At 42.6% G+C, this 22,768-nt stretch overlaps 1 protein-coding gene across 15 annotated transcripts in view; it reads left to right on the plus strand.

Moving 5' to 3' along the window:
• Positions 1 to 22,768, plus strand: part of KIF21B (kinesin family member 21B) — a 463,280-nt gene that overhangs the window by 59,570 nt on the left and 380,942 nt on the right. For all 15 annotated transcript variants that reach the window (XR_012688103.1, XR_012688104.1, XM_075195637.1 and 12 more), the window contains 3 exons: positions 7,634 to 7,765; positions 14,598 to 14,735; positions 15,893 to 16,008. Coding sequence is in view for 13 of the 15 variants with exons in the window: in XM_075195637.1 (XP_075051738.1) it covers positions 7,634 to 7,765; positions 14,598 to 14,735; positions 15,893 to 16,008 (386 nt within the window). In the remaining 2 variants the exon portion in view is untranslated. The remainder of the gene's footprint in view (positions 1 to 7,633; positions 7,766 to 14,597; positions 14,736 to 15,892; positions 16,009 to 22,768) is intronic.

Below are 22,768 nucleotides of genomic sequence, written 5' to 3' on the forward strand. Positions count from 1 at the left end.
TCAACGTCTTCTGTCAAGGGCGATGCCCAATCTCCTAGTAGAGGGTATGTAAAATCCAAAAAGCCAAAGTGCACTAAAATTAGCAAAAAAAGAAAATTGAAATCATCTGAGGAGAAACGTAAACTTGCCAATATGCCATTTATGACACGGAGTGGCAAGGAACGGCTTAGGCCCTGGCCTGTGTTCATGACTAGTGGTTCAGCTTCACCCAAGGATCTAAGCCCTCCTCCTCCCCCCTCTAAAAAATTTAAGAGAGTTAAGATGTCATCAACAACACAGCAAACAACTCTGCCTTCTAAAGAGATGGCATCACAAATCCCCAAGGCGAGTCCAAGGGTGTTGGTGGTTGCGAAGCCTGACCTTCCCATCACTGTACGGGAAGAGGTGGCTCCTTCCACCATTTGCAGCACGCCCTCTGCATATGCTGGAAGGATCACCCACAGTCCAGTTACAGATTTGGCTAATGAAGGTGTGAATGTTGTACACCGGTTGGAGGATATTGATGTAGCTGGCGCTGAGGAGGAACTTGACGAGGAGGATGCTGATGTGGTTATCTTAAATGAGGCACCAGGGGGGGAAACAGTTGTTGTCCATGGGATGAAAAAGCCCATCGTCATGCCTGGGCAGAAGACCAATAAATCCACCTCTTCGGTCTGGAGTTATTTCTATCCCAATCCGGACAACAAATGTATGGCCATATGTACCTTATGTAAAGCTCAAATAAGCAGGGGTAAGGATCTTGGCCACCTAGGGACATCCTCCCTTATACGTCTCCTGAAGAACCTTCATAATTCAGTGTTTAGTTCAGGACCTGTGGCTAGGACCGTCAGCAGTCCAGGGACACCTAAATCCCTTGGTCCTGTTGTATACACACCAGCAACACCCTCCTCGTCAACTTCCTCCACGATCTCCATCAGAGATAGTCCTGCAGGCCATGTCACCGGCATGACTGAGTCCCTTTTCAATCCGGGATTCTTCTGGAGGATCCTGCAGCGGTACGCTTACTACTGCCGCTGCTGCTGTTGCTGCTGATAGTCGGTCATCTTCCCAGAGGGAAAGTCGTAAGAACGCTACGTCTTTCACCAAACAGTTGACCGTCCAACTGTCATTTGCCATGAGCACAAAGTACAACAGTAGTCATCCTATGGCAAAGCGGATAACTGCGGCCTTAACAGCTATGTTGGTGTTAGACGTGCATCCGTGTCCGCCATCAGTGGAGTGGGATTTAGACGGTTGATGGAGGTATTGTCTCCCCAGTACCAAATCCCGTCGAGATTCCACTTCACTAGGCAGGCGATACCTGGGATGTACAGAGAAGTACGAAAAAGTGTCCTCAGTGCTCTGAAAAATGCGGTTGTACCCTCTGTCCACTTAACCACGGACATGTGGACAAGTGGTTCAGGGCAAACTAAGGACTATATGACTGTGACAGCCCACTGGGTAGATGCATCGCCTTCCGCAGCAGCAGCATCTCCAAAACGCCTGCTCGTTCCAAGGCAGGCAACGTTGTGTATCACCGGTTTTAGTAAGAGGCACAATGCTGCCAACCTCTTAGAGAAACTGAGGGAATTATTTCTCGCAGTGGCTTACCCCACTTACACTCTCCTGGGGATTTGTGGTGTCAGACAACGCCAGTAACATTGTGCGGGCATTACATATGGGCAACTTCCAGCACGTGCCATGTTTTTCCACACAATAAATTTGGTGGTGCAGCATTACCTGAAGAGTGACAGGGGTGTGCAGGATATGCTTGCGGTGGCCCGCAAAATTGCTGGACACTTTCGGCATTCTGCCAGTGCCTACCGCAGACTCGAGCAACATCAAAAAAGCCTGAACCTGCCCTGCCATTACCTCAAACAAAAGGTTGTGACGCGCTGGAACTCCACCCTCTATATGCTGCAGAGGATGAAGGAGCAGCAAAAGGCCATTCAAGCCTACACAGCCACCTACGACACAAAGGAGTGGGGATGCGCCTGAGTCAAGCGCAGTGGAGACTGATTTCTGTGTTGTGCAAGGTTCTCCAGCCGTTTGATCTTGCCACACGAGAAGTCAGTTCCGACACTGCCAGCTTGAGTCAGGTGATTCCCCTGATCAGGCTGTTGCAGAAGCAGCTGGAGAAAGTGAGGGAGGAGCTGTTAAAGCATTGCGATTCCACAAAGCATGTAGCTCTTGTGGATGAAGCCCTTCGTATGCTTTTTCAGGATCCGAGGGTGGTCACTCTTTTAAAGTCAGAGGACTACATTCTGGCCACCGTGCTCGATCCTCGGTTTAAAGCGTATGTTGTGTCTCTGTTTCCGGCGGACACAAGTCTACAGCGGTGCAAAGACCTGCTGGTCAGGAGATTGTCCTCTGAAGAGGACCGTGACATGCCAACAGCTCCTCCTTCATTTTCTTCCACACCTGTGGCTGCGAGGAAAAAGCTGAGTTTTCCTAAATGACCTGCTGGCGGGGATGCTGAGAACATCTGGTCCGGACTGAAGGACCTACCAACCATTGCAGACATGTCTACTGTCGCTGCATTGGATGCTGTCACCATTGAAAAAAATGGTGGAGGATTACTTTGCTGACACCATCCAAGTAGATATGTCAGACAGTCCTTATTTTTACTGGCAGGAAAAAAAGGCAGATTGGAAGCCCCTGTACAAACTGGCTCTATTTTACCTGAGTTGTCCCCCCTCCAGTGTGTACTCGGAAAGAGTTTTTAGTGCAGCGGGGAACCTGGTCAGTGAGCGGCGAAGGAGGTTGCTTCCGCAAAACGTTGAAAAAATGATGTTCATAAAAATGAATAATCAATTCTTCAATCAAGACCAGCACTGGCCTCCAGAGACTACAGAGGGACCTGTGGTTGTGGAGTTCAGCGGGGACGAATTGATAATGTGTGAGGATGAGGAAGTACACACTGAAGGGGGCGAGGAATCAGAGGATGAGGATGAGGACGACATCTTGCCTCAGTACAGCCAGTTTAGTTTGTACAGGGAGAGATGAATTGCTTTTTTGGTGTGGGGGCCCAAACAAACCAATCATTTCAGCCACAGTAGTTTGGTAGGCCCTGTCGCTGAAATGATTGGTTTGTTAAAGTGTGCATGTCAAATTTCAACAACATCAGGGTGGGTGGGAGAGCCCAAGGACAATTCCAGCTTGCACCTGTTTTTTGGCCATTATGTGCTCTTTGGGGCCTAGTTTTTCAAACTGCCATCCTGTCTGCCACTGCAGTGCCACTCCTAGATGGGCCACGTGTTAGTGCCGCCCACTTGTGATACTTAGCGTAGACATCCAGCTACCTCGGTGCAACCTTTTGGACTAAAAACAATATTGTGAGGTGTGAGGTGTGAGGTGTTCAGAATAGACTGGAAATTAGTGGAAATTAATGTTATTGAGGTTAATAATAGTGTAGGAGTGAAAAAAAAAAAAAAAATCAGGATTTTAGCACTTTTTATGCTTTTTTTAAAACAAAATCAGACCCAAAACCTTTCGTGGGGTGTTTTGGCAAAACATCAGAACCCAAAACACTACAAGTGCCCGGTGCACACCCCTAATATTTAGCACAGTATATATACCGGTCAATTCTAATCGCCTGTGCAATTTCACAGAAGTAAGCATTTAAACCAGTGTATTTCCAGCACATTATACCACAATAAACTACTTAAAACACGTTGCAAAACAATCTAATATGTAAAACACTTTACAACAAACAAGTTTACATATAAAACTTTATACCGGGAAATTCCCAGGAGCCTGATAATATGCTTCTATATAGTAATGAAATAAAAAAATAAAGGGTAATGGTCAATAATGTATGGTATATAGTAAAATAGATAATTGTCAGATAAAGTGCAGAGTGCAATCTTGATATCAGTGCACTGAAAATTACCAAAACAAAGATGTAAACAATATATCGGCACAGTAGGTAGAAACAATATGTTTTCCTTGGCGCAAAGTAGTATATTAGGAAAATGCAATATGTATAGAGGATGTAATAAATGTTTAATCAAGCAATTGCATAGTAATTTAGAACACATATACACGAATATAACCATAAAATTTGGTCCGAACCATTATGATGGGTATATAACCATAGTTTTGGAATCAGTATAGTAGATAAAACCCAGCATCAATATTGAAATATAAAATTGGCTTGAAAGATAGTAGTCCAAATCCGTTTTGGCGTAATGGGTTCTTATATTCCAAACAACACAGTGTCTCTCAGGCCACAAATTCAATGGCATATAAATGAGTCTGGTATTCTTTTCCATGGTGGTCAAAGAAAGAGTGACTGTGTACAGAGTTTCTGCTAAAGAAAGTGTGGCTGGATCATGTAGAAATAACTTATTGTCAATATTTTATTTAATTAGGGGTGCAGGGCACTGCTGTATATCATTGCCAATGTAGCGATTTTTCTATATTATGTTGTACTTTTGTATAGGAAATGTATTTATTTCTAAAACATTGCCAGGGGAGGAAACTGGATTTTAGTAACTTTTCTAAAGGCAGCCTCATACTAATTAATTTTTTTCATGGGAAGTAACCAACATGTCTTTTTAGCCTGAAAGCACAGCAGGGAGTCGTTACTTGTTATCCTGCCTTGTTAAAGTAAAAGGAAACCTCTGAAGAATGTGATTTAGGATATCACAGACTTGTGTAAATTTTGTTAACTTTGTATTACATTTAAATTCATGTTTGGAGAAAATATTGCATCCTATACTAAATATCTGATATAATATCTCAGTTTTTGCGGCGCCATCTAAGATCAGGGGGCAGTGTTACCTCTTGCTAACATGTGTCAGAATGTGTATAAAAGAAGCACTGTTGACCATGTAATGTATGACCATACCATCTGTAATTTCTGGAAAGTTCACTAGTACCACAAACTGGCATGTGTAACTGTTCTTATTAGGACTGCTTGAGCTAATAAAACATCACTGCTTCAACATCCTGCTTTGACACCTACTTAACTGTGGAAATTCCTGTGACCTACAGATTAGACCAACCTAATCCATTATCTGACTGTTCTGAGGTTGGAACCCAGCATTCCAGTACCAATGCTTTGCCTGCTACCATGCAGCACTGGCCAGTGTGATAGATCAGAGGGAACAATTCACAGCAACCCTGATCTAAAGTAAGGTCAGGGTTACCAGCTCAGGTGCCCAGTGAGGGGATACACCAGCAGTGCAAGTTACCCAGAAAGAAGCAGTTCTAGGTGTCAGGTTATGAATTCACTATTTTACTGTATTTGATTCATTATGGAGACCAGAACCATTGTTTTTAAACTGCATAAACTAATAGTAATAAATTTTATGTATACTTTTTGAGCTAATTTAACTCTGGGCCTTGTCATGTAGAAGGTTCAGTTGAAAAATAAAAATATGAATGTATATAAAAGTCTGATTCCCCCAATGATGAATTGGTTTCTAATATGTAAACTCATTGAGGACAGCCAGGGCAGCTGTTAATATGATTTGATTGACACTTTCCTTTATCTAGCAGCACATGTGTCCCGTTAAAAGAAAAAACAATATTTACATCTAAAGCCATCTCCTCTGTGTTTTAACTGGACCTCCACCATGACTGATATCATTTAGATTTTGACGCAAGTGTATTAGAGCATCATAATTTTGGATGTCATGAAAATTCAGTAACAATGCACACAACTTTCGCAGTGGTTAAAACTACAGGTATCTAACACTTGTAGCTCTTTGAGCAATGGATCAGGGTCATTCATTTGCATGTTTAGTATAATATGGACATGGAGATTCAAGTTAACCATACCCCTTGAGCTGCACATGTATTTAAGGTTAGAGTTACACCAGAAACATATGTTTTGTAGGTGTATTTTATGTGCCTACACAAAGTATTTGCAAGTTCTACGTTTGCCAAGCATTTGCAATCTTGCTTGTCTGTTACATCCATATGTAGAATTCAGATACATCTAAGCAACTCTAAATACAGGCATATTGTTGAAAATCTTTACTTTTTTATAGATAGCCTAATGTATTATGAATAATTTCAGCATAAACCCAGTATTGGAGATGAGCAAAATATTGAAAACTGTTTTTGCAAAATATTTTCCTCATTATGAATTTGGACACAAAATGTTACACATTTTGCCAGTGGCAAAGGGTGTGTTGTAATATTTAAATAAATGTATAAATCCATTTTGTCTGTGGTGCCCTACAGGTCCTGGATGTCAGGGCATGCTGGCATTTGTGGTTTCACAAGTGACAGAATGCCCTGGCAGCCATGGGTTTGCTGGTGCTTTTAGCACTACAAGTGCCACTTAGTGGCAATCTGGGCATGCTGGGACCTGTAGTGCTCAACAGACAAAATGGATTTATACATTTATTTGAATAATATTACCACACACCCACTGCCCCAGGGGTGTGGGATGAGCCCAGCCCTGTTTAACTTGGGGGAGTGGGGAGGAGAATTATTTTGGGGGAGTGGGGAGGAGAATTATTTTTTGCAGGCCCTAGCTCCCTGGAGAATCCAGCCCTGTGCTGACCGACCTAGGGCTAGATTTACTAAGCTGCGGGTTTGAAAAAGTGGAGATGTTGCCTATAGCAACCAATCAGATTCTAGCTGTCATTTTGTAGAAAGCACTACATAAATGACAGCTCGAATCTGATTGGTTTCTATAGGCAACATCCCCACTTTTTCAAACCCGCAGCTTAGTAAATCTAGCCCCTAGAGTTGGTTTGGCATTATGGCAGGGGGACCCCCTACACTGTGGGTTTCCCTGCTTTTTGCTTGTGGTTGCAAGGGCTGCAAGCAAAAATCAGCGTTAAAATGACCTTACTAATGATAATACTGCGCACTTTTACCATAGTAACGGTAATAGTGCATTCCTAGAATAACGTGGCCGAATTAAATCGGCCCCATAAACTTTGGTATATTATATTAATCTAAGTGTCACAAAATACTACACTATCTCTGGTTATTGTTTTCTCCATATTTCCTGTGTTGGCTACCCTATATAGGAGTTGGAGATTCAGCATTGCTGGCAGTGCCACCATCAGGGGGGTACGGGGGGTACTGCTGTACCGGGCCCGGGCTCACCAGGGTACAACAGCGCAGCACATACTTACCTGGGGTCTTGCAGTCCGCTGGTCTCCGCTACTCTGTCTTCAGCCTGGCTGTCACCGTAACAGCCAGGCAGCAGGATGCGATTGCAGGGGTGGAGGAATCATTCCCCCTGCGATCATGTGATCTGTCACAGGCAGAGCTGAAGACAGAGTAGTGGAGACCAGCGGACTGCAAGACAGCAGGCCCCCAGGTAAGTATGTGTTGCGCTGTTGCTCATGGGGGGAGGCCCGGGTGGCACGGGGGGCCCGTACTGGGCCCCATGATTTCTGAAGGCGGCCCTGATTGTTGGTGCTGTGGTGACAAGAGTCTTTACATATTCATGCGCCTATCTTTCAATTACTCTGTGTACGCAGATCACTTCTTTTCATCTATTATTGGTTTTAGTTCCCAGTAATCCTGCACTGTCAGGCGCCCCTTGCTCCATATTTTTTCTTTCTGATCTATAACCATTATTTTATATAGATTTTGCTTTTGGGATCACAAATTTCTTACATCAATATGATAGGTGCTTTGCTTTGTGTGGTCTTTTAATACCTTTTTTTTATGTTTTTAGCTTCTACAGCTCCTTAAGGAAGGTGCTCTCTCTCGTACCACTGCCAGCACTCAAATGAATTCGCAGAGCTCACGTTCTCATGCAATATTTACTGTTCACCTACACCAAACATGTGTTTCAGAGTCATGCTTGGTGAGTAATAAATTAGTTTTTTATGAAATACCTTTGCTTTTTCTTGTGAATATATATTTTTGTGCCTCTTACACAATATTCAATTCTAATATATTTAACTTAGTGATTCATATTTATTATATTAAACTTAGTGATTCATATATATCATATATTTCACTTAGTGATTCAGTTGTTGAAGAAGAAAAAATTTGAATGCATATTTCCATTGCCATTTCAGTTGTAGGCTTATATTTGAATTTAATGTAATATCTGCTATGTGAAATGTTTAAGTCAAGTGGATCTTAAAAATCTAGCTTTAATAGTGTAGTCTGAGTATAGTCTAATTGCAATATACAATATCGGACTACACACCGGACCACATTACATTAAGAGAGATCATTTTGGTCTATTTATTTATTTCTATCCATTATCTGGCAATAACAGAAACATGGCTCATGCAATCAGACACTGCCTCACCTGCAGCACTTTCACATGGTGTACTCCATCTCACCCACACCTCCAGACCTGAAGGCAGACAAGGAGGTGGGGTTGGAATACTTCCCTCCCCACAGTGCACGTTTACAGTTCTACCAAATGTCCCATCACTCACGTTCACATTTTTTGAAGTACACGCTATTCGCATTTTTAATCCATTCTCTCTTCGTGTTGCGGTGATCTATCGCCCCCCTGGAGCACACCAACAATTTATTAAGAATTTCTCTGCATGGCTCCCTAACTTCTTATCTTCAGACATCCCCACCATCATCATGGGTGATTTCAACATCCCCATTGCTAACCCACCTTCCAAAGCTGCTTCCAAACTACTCTCTCTATCCTCCTCACTTGACCTCTCCCAGTGGATTGAAATATTCTACTCATAAGGATGGCCACTGCCTTGATCTTGTTTTCTCTAGACTATGCTCAGTTTCTAATTTTCTTAACACACCCTTCCCCCTCTCGGATCATCACCTTATCAGCTACACACTCACCCCCACTGCTCTAACCTCTCTACTGTCTAACTCTACCAAGCCTCCTCATACCCGCAGAAATCTGAATTCTATTAATCTTCAACAATTTTCCACCTCTCTCCAACACCTTCTCTCCCCTATCTCTACATTCTCATCCCCTGAGATGGCAGTACCTCATTTTCACCAAACCTTATCAATGGCCCTTGATCAAGTGGCTCCAGCGACACTACATACTACACGTCGACTTCGATGTCAACCGTGGCACACTAAAGCAACACGCAATCTTCAAAAACTTTTCCGTAAAGCAGAACGTCACTGGCGTAAATCTCGCACCTCTAATGACTTCTTTACATATACTTCTGTCTACCGCTCCTATCGAAATGCTCTGGACACGGCAAAACAAACATACTTCCAATCTCTTAACTATGCTCAAGCTTCTAACCCCAAACGCCTTTTCAATACATTTAAACATCTTCTCAATCCTCCCACCCCGAACCCTCTATCAACTATGAGTGCTCAAGATCTTGCTTCCTACTTCAAGGACAAAATTGATAAGATCAGGCTAGAAATGCTATCCTCTTCCTCGACAAGCAATCCGCTCAATTCCTTCCCACTACCCTCTGACACCCTCTCTTCATTTGACCCCACAAATGAAGAGGAAATTTCTACGCTCTTCTTATCTTCCTACTCTACCTCCTGTCCTCTTGATCCTATTCCCTCGCAAATTGGTAGATCCCTGTCTCCTGTGCTCATTGCACCTCTAACTCAAATCTGTAATCTCTCACTCTCTACTGGCATCTTTCCATCACTATACAAGCACGCAGTGATTACTCCTATTCTAAAAAAACAAAACTCCGACCCAAACGCTCTCTCAAATTACCGTCCCATCTCTCAGCTCCCTTGCCCCTCCAAGCCTCTAGAGAGACTTGCCTACACTCGCCTCACATGCTTTCTTTCCGCTAACAACCTGTTGGACCCTCTTCAGTCTGGCTTTCGTTCTCAACACTCCACAGAGACTGGGTTGACCAAGGTTGTCAATGATCTGATCACTGCTAAAACTGAACGCCATTACTCTCTCCTAATTCTCCTGGATCTCTCGGCTGCATTTGACACTGTTGACTACTCTCTTCTCATACAAATGCTGCAATCCCTAGGTCTTCAAGACACTGTTCTATCCTGGTTCTCAGCCTACCTCTCTAATCGCTCTTTCACTGTTAATTTCTCTGGAGCCACCTCTGTTCCGCTTCCCCTATCAGTTGGAGTACCACAAGGCTCAGTGCTAGGTCCTCTGCTGTTCTCTATCTATACCGCTTCTCTTGGAAATCTAATAAGTTCCTTTAACTTTCAGTATCATCTCTATGCAGATGATACCCAAATCTATCTATCCTCTCCTGATCTCTCGACATCTGTGTTGTCACGTGTAACTGACTGTCTTTCTGCCATTTCATCTTGGATGTCCTCTCGTCAACTCAAACTTAATCTTTCTAAAACAGAGATAATAATATTCCCTCCCACCGACAAGAGCATACCTGACATTTCTATCTGTCACTCACCGGAGTGTGAGTGCCTCCACTCTGATACGTGGTTCTCCATCTTTCCCGCTCACACCTGTGTGGAACCGCGGCCGTCCGCCATCCTGTCGCACTGCGCATGCGCAGGTCCCTTTAACAACTACACCTGACCACTAATGTGATTGATGGATCAATCACCCCTCCCTACTTAAGGCACCTGCAGCCTTAGGAAGTTGCCTGATCTTGAAGTCTCACTCCCAGTGAACTTCTATAGGTTTGTGCAGTTTCCAAACTGCTTCCAGCTCTACTCCTGTGTGCAGTTTCCAAACTGCTTCCAGCTCTACTCCTGTGTGCAGTTTCCAAACTGCTTCCAGCTCTACTCCTGTGTGCAGTTTCCAAGCTGCTTCCAGCTCTACTCCTGTGTGCAGTTTCCAAACTGCTTACAGCTCTACTCCTGTGTGCAGTTTCCAAGCTGCTTCCAGCTCTACTCCTGTGTGCAGTTTCCAAACTGCTTCCAGCTCTACTCCTGTGTGCAGTTTCCAAACTGCTTACAGCTCTACTCCTGTGTGCAGTTTCCAAGCTGCTTCCAGCTCTACTCCTGTGTGCAGTTTCCAAACTGCTTCCAGCTCTACTCCTGTGTGCAGTTTCCAAACTGCTTCCAGCTCTACTCCTGTGTGCAGTTTCCAAGCTGCTTCCAGCTCTACAACGCTTCACTTCTCAGCTGATTCCGGATCTACACAACTGGGTATGCTCTACTGACTATTGACTATTGCCTATTGCTCGCATACCAGTTGTATCCATTGTTGTTTGCTGCACAGGGTATAAGTACCCATATAGACTGTGTTACTGTATTGCTTCATTTAGGACAAGCTTTCACTCAAGCTACGATATCTCCTCACGCTACTACTTAGTGTTATTGTGCATATCTGCTGTGACCAGCTTCTCCTCACTGCAAGGCATCTACTCCATACAGACTATTCATTGTGCCTTCCATCTCTGCCTCACAAGACATTGCTCTACTCGCGCTGTTTCCATACAGCCACAGTTTGCCTTTCAACTTCACTCTCCTGCACCTGGACAAGTCCTCATTCCTTCTCACAGCAGTGGTACAACTTGCTGCACGCAGACCACTGACTTCCCTGCTACCTACCCGAGCCTGGACAAGTCCTCCTATCACAGCGGTGGTACAACTTGCTATACGCAGACCACTGACTCTCCTATTACCTGAGTGAATTCTATTTCACTATTTCACTTACACTAAGAGGGAAAGAGCAGGGTAAGAACCTTTATTAATATATTTTCTGCAGAAGAGCTATAACATTGCCTCTGATTGTGTCCTATATCTACAGTTGGTCATATTGTTAGCCATGCGCTGAACTCCCTTTTTTATCAAGTTATATATATCTTTTTTCAGCAGCAGGTTATTTTATATAGAGAAGCGCCGTTTTTTCTATCCATTTTATCTCCTATTACCTACCTACACCTGGACCAGACTCCTCACCATAGCGGTGGTACAACTTGCTGAACGCAGACCACCGACTACCCTGCTACCTACCTGCACCAGTACTATTCATCCCATCACTACAGTGGTACAACTTGCTGTACGCAGACCACTGACTCCTCCTCTACCTACCATCACCTATCCACGTCCACTCCTCGTGTCTACATTATCTTCAGCCTCCAGTTTACTGCTCCAAGCCGCTGACTTTCCTCTAACCATAGCTGCAAGTCGCTGACTTCCTCAGACTATCTCTACTCTCCTGCTGTTGTGTCGCTCCAATCATTCACCTGCCTGCTTTGAGGTGCGTGCCATAACCCCGCCTCTCTAGCAGAGTTCCATCTGGTGAAACTCGGGTAAGCAACTCCTAGTGCCCGTGACACTATCTCTGTTGATAACATGACCATAAATCCCACCCCACAAGCTCGCTGCTAGGTGTAATCCTTGACTCACACCTATCCTTTGTTCCCCACATTGACTCTATATCTAAATCATGCTACATACATCTAAAGAACATTTCCAAAATTCGCACATATCTCACGCAAGACACTGCAAAAACCTTAATCCATGCACTTATCATTTCCCGCATTGACTATTGCAATTCCCTCCTTACTGGTCTTCCCAAAAACAGACTCAAACTCCTACAATCTATTTTGCATGCTGCGGCAAAACTGATTTTCCTTGCAAATCGTTATTCCTCTGTTGAATCACTCTGTATGTCTCTACACTGGCTGCCTGTCTTCTACCGAATCCAATATAAAATACTTTTACTTACCTATAAGGCCATCAACAAAGCTGCACCAACATACATCTCCTCTCTTGTCTCAAAATATCTCCCAACTCGGGAACTCCGTTTTACACAAGATCTGCGTCTCTCATCCACCCTCATTACATCCTCTCATTCCCGGTTACAGGACTTTTTTCAGGCTGCACCCACTCTATGGAATTCTCTCCCTCGCACAATAAGACTCTCCTCTGGTCTACAAACTTTCAAGCGTTCTCTGAAAACCTACCTATTCAGACAAGCTTATAATATTCCTCAACCACCCTCTTAACCTCATTGCCTTTAGCCTGTTACTGCCTGTTACACAATTTCACACAAGACAACTACTCCCTGACCAACATTGTTGTGTGACAGGATCATTTAGCTTATGAGTCACTTTTACCTTTGCAGTCTGGCTGGGCCAAAATGCAAAATGTAGACTTAACCTCATGTGTCAATCTTCCATTGTCCCATAGATTGTAAGCTTGCGAGCAGGGCCTTCTCACCTCTTTGTCTGTTTTACCCAGTTTGTTAATTAGTTTATTATGTTTGTCCCCAATTGTAAAGCGCTACGGAATATGTTGGCAATATATAAATAAATGATGATGATGATGATTATTGCGAGGTACCTACTATAGTTATCTGTTCTGTGACACCTAATCAGCGCGCACAAGGATATTATATTGATTTATCATTTACCTGTTTAGTCTGCCTTTATATTTTGTATGTATCTATATGTGTTATGTATGGTCAGCTGATTAACGAATTTTATATATTTTTACTGTGATATGTTTTATTAAAACCATTTTCATTTTTGCAATCGTTGTGGATCATATTGGTGGAGACCCTGTGGTGCCTCTTGTTGTTAATCTCTCCATATATATGCTTCTGTCCCGTGCTGTACTATATCCTAGCATGCAATATACAGTTAGTAATACCTCAAGAATCTTGACAAATACATTTTAAAATGTGGTCCTCCCCCTTTGTTCTGTTCTACCTACAACTTAGCTGTTGGTGGGGTCTGTCACTTTGGCTTATGTACTCGTCATAATTCAGATCTAATCAGAAGCTTTGCAGTCTATGTCAGAAGAAGAAAGAAACAGTTCTCTCACTACGAATGCACTTTTTAGTTCATCATTGATTAAAAATTGCAAATTTTATTCAATTCATTAAAAATACCTGAGCAAAATATTAATAAAAGTTAAGAGAAGAAAGTGAAAAGAGTTGAAAACATGTGAAAATAAAATTATATTTTTCTGCACAACTCAATATCATTTTTGTCACTTTGTTTATTCTAATAAATCCTGATACATAAATTTATGTATTCTTGGAGAGTTGGATTCACATAATTTTACTTAATATATGTATAATCTTTAAACAATGGAATATATTCTCCCTTACATTTTATTAGTAGTGGTGGTGGTGTTTTCACTTTTTTCACCATGAACATTTTAAATTGCATCCCTAAAACTAAGCAGATTGATTTTCCAGGGGCTGTTTCAAGAACTGTGAATTGGGCATGCATTTTGAAATGTGGACAAATAGCATACTTGCCAACTCTCCCGGAATGTCCGGGAGACTCCTGAAATTCGGGTAGATCTCCCGGACTCCCGGGAGAGCAAGCAAATATCCTGCAAATGGCCTCTTGCCATCAAAATGACACGATTTGTTGTGAATCGCGTCATTTTGCCTCCCCCCCCCCCCAACCACGCCCCCCTGCCTAGGATCTCCCGGAAAGACCTCTTAAAAGGTTGGCAAGTATGACAAATAAGTGTACTTATATATATAACGAAGCACAGCAGATCCATCATTTTTTATTTAAAAAATGTGCTTTACTATGTGTTTAATATTTAGGTGACAGTCCCACTTTAAAAACTATATAATTTTTAACAGACGAGTTATATAATTATTTTCTATTTATATTGTACAACCATATTCCACAGTTCAAAATAAATTGATACAGAATTTGATTAGGAAATAGTTGTATTGAATATAGTGGTCATATTGGCTGTGTAAATATGAAGCAGTGGCTCTTGAGAGTGTTTGTTCTGTTTATAATTGTCAAAATCAAAGATGTGTTTGCAGTTTCCTAAGATGAATCTATGCTTTATAGGCAGATGCACCATCTCTGGAGTATGAAACACTCACTGCTAAGTTTCATTTTGTTGATCTGGCGGGTTCTGAACGTTTGAAAAGGACAGGTGCAACTGGAGAGAGAGCAAGAGAGGGGATTTCAATCAACTGTGGCCTGGTAAGATTGTTTGTCAAATGGTAGCTTATGTCATTACAGTGAGAAAGTGTGCATATATACAATGTTGAGAATTTTGGGGTGCAAGGAGTAATATTTAGGCATGTTGGGATGAAAGGGGTTAGAGGAGGAGTGTCCCCTCACCACCCCAATATGAAAAATAAAAACCAATGAACACAAGGGTAAAAAAAATAAAGCACCCCCTTATCTTGCTGCGGAATTAGTGGCGCTATATAAATAACTGATGATGATCTCCCTCAAAGCTGCAAACCCTTCCGCGCTTGCTGCCCCTACAAATCTGAGCATCTATTTCTTAAAGCGAAATACTCCTAAAATAGTTTTGTTTACTAATTGAGGGAGTAGGCAGTTGTATAGTAAGATAAAAGCAGTGAACATCATTTTGGCATTCTCTGCTGAAGAGTTAGGTCATCACTATTGCAATCAACTGCCATTGTGTATTCATGCAATAAGTAATAATTCTTGTGTCTAATAATATTAAATACATACTCACAGACATGCTCATATTCTACTATTAGTAAAGGAATGGTGTCCAGTCCAGCCAATCTGTACGCAGCAATATTTTATATGCAATCAGTTATTACAGTTGTTGAGTTCTAAACATGAGACTTTCAATATTATAAGTGCAGTGACAATTACATAAAATTTCAGTTTTTAAGGAACTGATTATGTATTTTTCGGTCTTTTGGGGGGTTTGTGTGAATTAATACATTTTACCCAACATTTAGAATCATGAAATTGGCATAACATGAGCCCTGCCCCTGTTCCGCTCAAACTCTGTTCACAACAGTAACAAGACTTGTCTACTATCTCCATTCTTACTCAAATCACCTCTGCTCATATGTTGCCCAGTCTTCTCACAATAGTAAAATAAAGAACTGCACATATAGTATCTTATCAGTTGCATGTATCTACTGGGTATACTATAAAAGAGAATAATGTCACTTTAATCATGATTAGATATACCACCAAGGTAAGAATTACTTTGATCAAGAAAATGTAGACTTCCAAAATCATGCAGACAAATTTTGGTGCTTTAGACAGTTACTCCATTATAGTATGTGGTGTGAATGCAGCTTTTGCAATTTTATCACAGAGTGGGGTCCATGAGCAGATTGCAGTATTGCTGTGTCTTATTTCAGCTGGCCCTGGGAAATGTGATCAGCGCCTTGGGAGATCAGAGTAAGAAAATTCTCCATGTTCCATACAGAGATTCTAAACTGACCCGGCTGTTGCAGGACTCGCTTGGAGGTAACAGGTAATCCAATCCATTCTGGCTAACATACATAGGGCCAATAGACATAGAGTCAATTCTGGGCGTATGCCCGTTTGCTTAGTGTATCTTGCGTGATTTCACACCGTGCATGCCAAGAAAACAAACTCACACAATTGCAAGGAATTCATATCTCACACTTACGACTTGAGAGACAAGACAGGGGTGAGAAGGGGCCTACTAACGTAGGCCATGTAGAGTAAGGCTGTGTTCATGTAGATGCGGCTAATTCAAATCTTGTGTTTTAAGCATAAGCCAGATCTTTTGCACCTGTTACAGGGAGGTATAAAAGCTGGATGATAGTGATGACCGACACAGCAATGTCTTTGTTTACTACCTTTTACGCTCTAAAAATTCTTCAGTCTGTATGTGTGTGCCTGTATTCAGTGCCGTAGCTAGAAATTTTTGTGCCCTGGGCGAGACAGGGCACCGGCGCCCCCCATCTAAGTGTGAGTGGCATTTGACAAGTGGGTGTGGCTAGCACTTTAGTGACAGAATTGTTATATGCACACACAAACAATGGTATAGAGAGAGAGAGAGAGATTAAGGTAATAACTGGTTTCCTTTGTCCCTAGAGTTCACACTCTCTAACTTCACTTGTGGAACACACCTAGATGATCCTGCTGGTTTCCTAGCTTACCAAAATGCAAAAACAGTAATCCCTTAGCACTAAGATGGCGGTGAAATGGTAACCACTACGCAAGGTCTGCGTCCTTGCAAATAAAATGGGATATAGCAAAGGAAAAAATTGTAGTGGCATCTCAGATCACCAACAAATGACAACTAATGCACTGTGGTCATAAAAAATATTAATTTATTAAAAACCTATAATAAAATAAAAATGGATACTGTATCACTGAGAATACTCTACTGTAAACACAATCCAAGTCGGGATACTGAAACCAAATAGTTAAATGCATATATAGGTACACCTATAATGCAACATATGTATCATGAGATATAATTGTCCCGAACATTCCAAACATCAAAGTGATCATATATGAGCCATTTGTAACAGATTCTGGATACTTCTACTACTAATCTTGATTAGCGCTGGCTTACCTGAGGTGCGGAGTCTAACGATCTCCCCGGTGTTCACCAAGAACCGCCGGGGGGTGGGCTTCGCTGCCAGGAGTTGCAGGTCGCGGTCCTCAGGTTCGCCCCAAGATGTAGTTCAGTGGAGTGGAGCGGAGGTTGCGGAGTCAGACAAGCCGGTTCGGTACACAGCAATGGAGTCAGGCAGAATCAGAAGGCAACTCGGAGTCAACAAGCCAGGTTCGGTACACGGGTCACAAGAACAGAGGAATGGTCAGCAAGCCGGGTCGGTACACAGGGATAGGAGAGCCAGAGTAGTCAAACAGGCAGAGATCAGCACACAGAAAGACAAAGGAGACTGGAAGACACAGCAATCCACGAAGCACAGGAGCCAGGAACAGGTAAGTGTTGCTCTGACACTCAGCGAGTGTCAGAGTGAGGTTTTTATCCTGACAGGGATTCAAAATCCCCGCCTCTAGGTTGTGGTCATGTGACCGCCTCCGGGTGCAGTCACGTGGTATTGGATGCGGAAGTGCGGCTTCTGGAGCGGCGGAGGTAAGTACGGACTTACCTCCGCTGCTCCAGAAGCCGCACTTCCGTACCCCCTGCCATAAAGGTGGACTCCGAACACCTAATATGGTTTTAAGGGAAATTTTTTATGGAATAATTTAAGTAGACGGGGAGCATGCAGATCAATGGCTCTTACCCATGAGCGCTCCTCAGGGCCGTAACCCTTCCAATCCACCAAGAACTGTATAGCACCTTGAACTTTACGAGAATCTAGGTGTTACAATTCACCTGTCCTCGCTCCAGTGCCGCGATCCTCTCTTCCTTCCGGGTCGCGGCGGCGCTGTCACATGACAGTCGGGGCGGGGAATTCAAATCTGTAAACTACTAAAGTCCTGCTCTGACGCCTGGACAGCGTCAGAGCAACTTCCTATGTACCCTGACTAGGTGCTTCTCGTGTGTCTCCCGTGTACCAGTTCCTTGCAGGCTTTTCAGACATTGACTCCTCGTGTACCAGACCCAGCCCTGCTGACTACGTATTATCTCCACTCCAAGTGTACCAGACCCCGGCTTCCTGACTATGCATTATCTCCACTCCAAGTGTACCAGACCCCGGCTTGCTGACTACGTATTATCTCCACCCCAAGTGTACCAGACCCAGGCTTGCTGACAACGTATTCCTCTCCATTCCAAGTGTACCAGACCTCGGCCATCCTGACCCTACCTTCCAGTTCCAGTGTTATCGTGGGCTACCTCCTAATCCTTACCTCTAGAGGCAGACCAGTGAACCGCGACCTGCGATCCTCCGCAGCAAAGCCCATCCCGCCTTGCAGCGGTTCTTGGTGAACACCAGGGGGTTCGTTAGACTCCGCACCACCGGCCGGCCAGCGCTAATCTAGAGTAAGGCAAGTACTCCATATTACATTACTTACATTGCTACATAATTGTTACAGTTTGCTCTGACCAAAAAATATGGATACTTCAGGAGACCCCTCCCCTAGGGATATGCTCCAACACCTATTAGGAAGAGTAGAGAAACAGGAATCCAATCAGGATCAATTACTAAAATTTCAGCTCCCGTTAAAGCTCTTCCAGCCGCTCCTTCACCTGCAGGTGCAGCATCATCTTTGCGTATTCCTAACCCGCCTAAGTTTGACGGGGAACCTAAATTATGTAGGGGGTTTTTAAACCAATGTGCTATACAATTTGAGCTTGTTCCTGGAAACTTCCCTTCTGAAAAAGCAAAAGTAGCATATATATATAATATCCCTTTTGTCTGGTCAGGCCCTAGCCTGGGCATCGCCATTTTGGGAGAGAGATGATCCCTTATTACATAATTACTCCAATTTCCTTTCTACCTTCAAGAAGGTTTTTGATGAGCCAGGACGAGTCGCTAACGCAGCTACCAGTATTCTTCGGCTCCGGCAAGGGAGTCTTTCTGTAGGTCAATACGCTGTGCGGTTTAGAACAATGGCCTCAGAGCTCCGATGGAATAACCAAGCTTTAATAGCTGCTTTTTGACAAGGTCTTACAGACCGAATTAAGGACGAATTGATTTCCCAAGAACTCCCTACTTCTTTGGATGACTTAATCTCCTTATGCATTAAGATTGATCTTCGCTTCGTGGTCCCTTTCGTCTCGCTCCTAGTTTCCAGACCCCTGTTCAGCCTCTGGAAGAACCCATGCAGCTTGGAAGAACCCACCTTTCAGCTTAGGAGAGAGAGAGAAGGTTCAGGAACCGGTTGTGTTTGTACTGTGGCGAGGGGAGTCATCTTTTGAGTACCTGTCCTAAGCGTCCGGGAAACGACAGAACCTAACGTTAAATAGGGAGGTTTCGTTAGGCTCTTCTGTTCAAATCCTCTCTTCTTTCCACAACAAAGATTGTCTTATTATTCACTGTGAAGTAGTGGTAGGGTCCAAGGTCCACCCTGTTTCTGCATTATTGGATTCCGGGGCAGCAAGCAATTTTATTTCTTCAATGGCCATCTCTCAATTAGGCATTCCTACCCAGTCCCTAGAGAGGCCCATCTCCCTGACCGCCATTGACGGAGGTACTATTTCTGGAGGACATATTCTATTCAGGACCATACCTTTAACTTTCAGAGTTGGAGCACTTCATGTTGAGACCATTTCTTTTTTAGTAATTCCTAAGGCTATTAACTCCTTGATCCTTGGCCTGCCATGGCTTCATCATCACTCTCCTGGAATAGACTGGCATACCAGTGAGATTCTTTCCTGGAGTCCGGTCTGTCACAGCAATTGTTTGCCTAAGGTAACCCCTGTTGTTTCCAAGATCAGTGCTCAACTGGGCAACCCCCAACTATTGCCAAGTCATTACCAAAGTTTTTCAGATGTCTTCTGTGAACAGGAAGCTACTAAACTTCCACCTCATAGGAGTTGGGACTGTGCTATTAATCTTAAACCTGGTAAACCTATTCCCCGCGGACGCATTTTTCCCTTGTCTGTTCCCGAAACCAATGCAGTATCTGAATACATTCAAGAAAATCTGAAGAGAGGATTCATACGGAAATCATCTCCAGCAGGGGCAGGCCTTTTCTTTGTTAAAAAAAAAAAGGATGGGGGCCTTCGCCCTTGTATTGATTACCGTGCCATCAATTCTATCACAGTGAAAAACAGATATCCACTGCCTTTGATCTCTGAGCTCTTTGATCAAATAAAGGGGGCCTCTATTTTCTCTAAGTTGGACCTAAGAGGTGCATACAACCTAATTAGAATAAAGGAAGGGGATGAATGGAAAACAGCTTTTAATACACGGGATGTACACTTTGAATACATGGTAATGCCCTTTGGGCTGTGTAATGCTCCTGCTGTTTTTCAAAACTTTATGAATGAGATCTTCCAAGATTTACTCTACCAATTTGTAGTTATCTACCTAGATGACATCCTTATATTTTCCCCAGATCTCGCATCTCATCGCAGACATGTAAGAGAAGTATTGAGCAGGCTTCGGAGATATCAATTATTTGCAAACTCGAAAAATGTGTGTTTGGACAAGAGAATCTTCCCTTCCTCGGATATATTATATCCAAGACTGGCCTTCAAATGGACCCATCTAAGCTTAAAGCCATCCTGGATTGGCCACAACCATCAGGCCTTAAAGCTACTCAGTGATTTCTAGGGTTCTCTAATTATTATCGACAGTTTATTAAGGGTTATTCTTCATTAGTAGCTCCCATTACAGCCCTCACTTGTAATTCCGCCAGTCCTAAAATCTGGACTTCTGAAGCAGTGCAAGCCTTTAAGGACCTCAAGACCTTATTTTCCACAGCTCCCATTCTTTTTCAACCAGACTGTCAATGGGCCTTTTTTGTAGTGGTGGACGCATCCTCTGTAGGGGTCGGAGCGGTACTATCCCAGAAAGATTCATGTGGCAAGTATCACCCTTGTGGATTCTTTTCTCGCCGGTTTTTGCCTGCAGAGAAGAATTATGGAATCGGTGATAGTATACACCGATCATAAGAATTTACTTTATCTACGGTCTGCACATTGTCTAAACCCTCAGAATAGTGACCTAAACAAGCACTCCAGGTACATATGAGTAGAGAATTAATACATATTATTTTTATTGGTATGCATTAAAAATGGTACGTATAGATATACCACACAGATAAAAAAGCGAAATATAAAAAAGATTGTAGTGTTGAAAAGTATAGAATTTAAAAATAAGTTGACCCTGTGGTGGAGCCGATAAGAGTTTGTACTATTTCCAAAAGGAAAATCACTGATATACAATCTCTTGTGGGAATGTACAACACAAATTAGTCCATAAGTATCGGAATAGGATGGCAGGAATTGAACATATTCTGCCTAGTGACAGCGTGTCACTTATATAATCCTCAGTATATAGTGTTGTGTATAGTATAAATTACAGATGGCAATATTTGCCTAGTGTATTCCCCACGTATAGAGATTTTATCGGATTACCATATGAATTAACAATTATTTAAAGTTCATAGGATACGAGTCTTATTTAGTGTATCAAGAGGTTTGCCAAGTATCTGTTGGCTAATTCACATTTATGTGCACCTACTTAGGCTAATGAGTAGTAGCTCTAAGAGTAGCTAGGTAACTTATGTTTAATAGGTAATCACTATAGCATCAGTCTCCTCATCAGAACGCTAAGTCGCTGATAGTGTGTTCCCATATAATATTTCATTGGTCTGCTATGTTGGAATAGCGAGTATGATAGCGCTGGTGGAATATTTGTGGAGGGATCTGAGTTGAACATGTTCTGCCTAGTAACAGCATGTCTCAGTATTTGGTGTTGTATATAACATAAGCTGTGAATGGCAGTATTTGCCTAGTATATTCCCCACTTATAGAGACTTTATCAGGTTACCATATAGCTTAAAAGGTATTGAAAATTCATAAGGCACAAGCCCTATTCAATATATCAAGAAGTTACCACGTATTTAGTGGCTAATTATCATATGTATACACATACTGGGGTTAATGAATAGTAGCTCTAAAAGTGATCTAGGTAACTCGTATATAATAGGTAATCTTTATATCATCAGTCTCCTCATCAAAGCGCTAAGTCGCTAGTAATATATTCCCATATAGTGATTCATTAGTCTATTGTACTGGGATAGCGCTAATAGAATGTTTGTAGAGAGATCTGAAAATCAGTTTGTTAGTCTGTATCAGCGGCAGAACGCCGCGGTCGGCTCCACCTACTTCCGGGTCTGACGTCACAGAATATGTTCAATTCCTGCCATCCTATTCCGATACTTATGGACTAATTTGTGTTGTACATTCCCACAAGAGATTGTATATCAGTGATTTTCCTTTTGGAAATAGTACAAACTCTTATCAGCTCCACCACAGGGTCAACTTATTTTTAAATTCTATACTTTTCAACACTACAATCTTTTTTATATTTCGCTTTTTTATCTGTGTGGTATATCTATACGTACCATTTTTAATGCATACCAATAAAAATAATATGTATTAATTCTCTACTCATATGTACCTGGAGTGCTTGTTTAGGTCACTATTCTCATTTTTCCTCCTTTGGATTGTATTGTATCCTTTTGAAATACCCAAGGTTATCAATCTGGTGGCTTTTAAGTTAAAGTTTCCTTCGTCGTTACGTATTCCTAGTGTCTTTCATGTGTCTCTCCTTAAACCTGTAATTAACAATCAATTCTCTACTGAAGAGAGGCCTCCACCTCCTGTGGTC

Source organism: Mixophyes fleayi, chromosome 2, assembly GCF_038048845.1.
Source record: "Mixophyes fleayi isolate aMixFle1 chromosome 2, aMixFle1.hap1, whole genome shotgun sequence".
NCBI classification, from domain to species: domain Eukaryota; kingdom Metazoa; phylum Chordata; class Amphibia; order Anura; family Limnodynastidae; genus Mixophyes; species Mixophyes fleayi.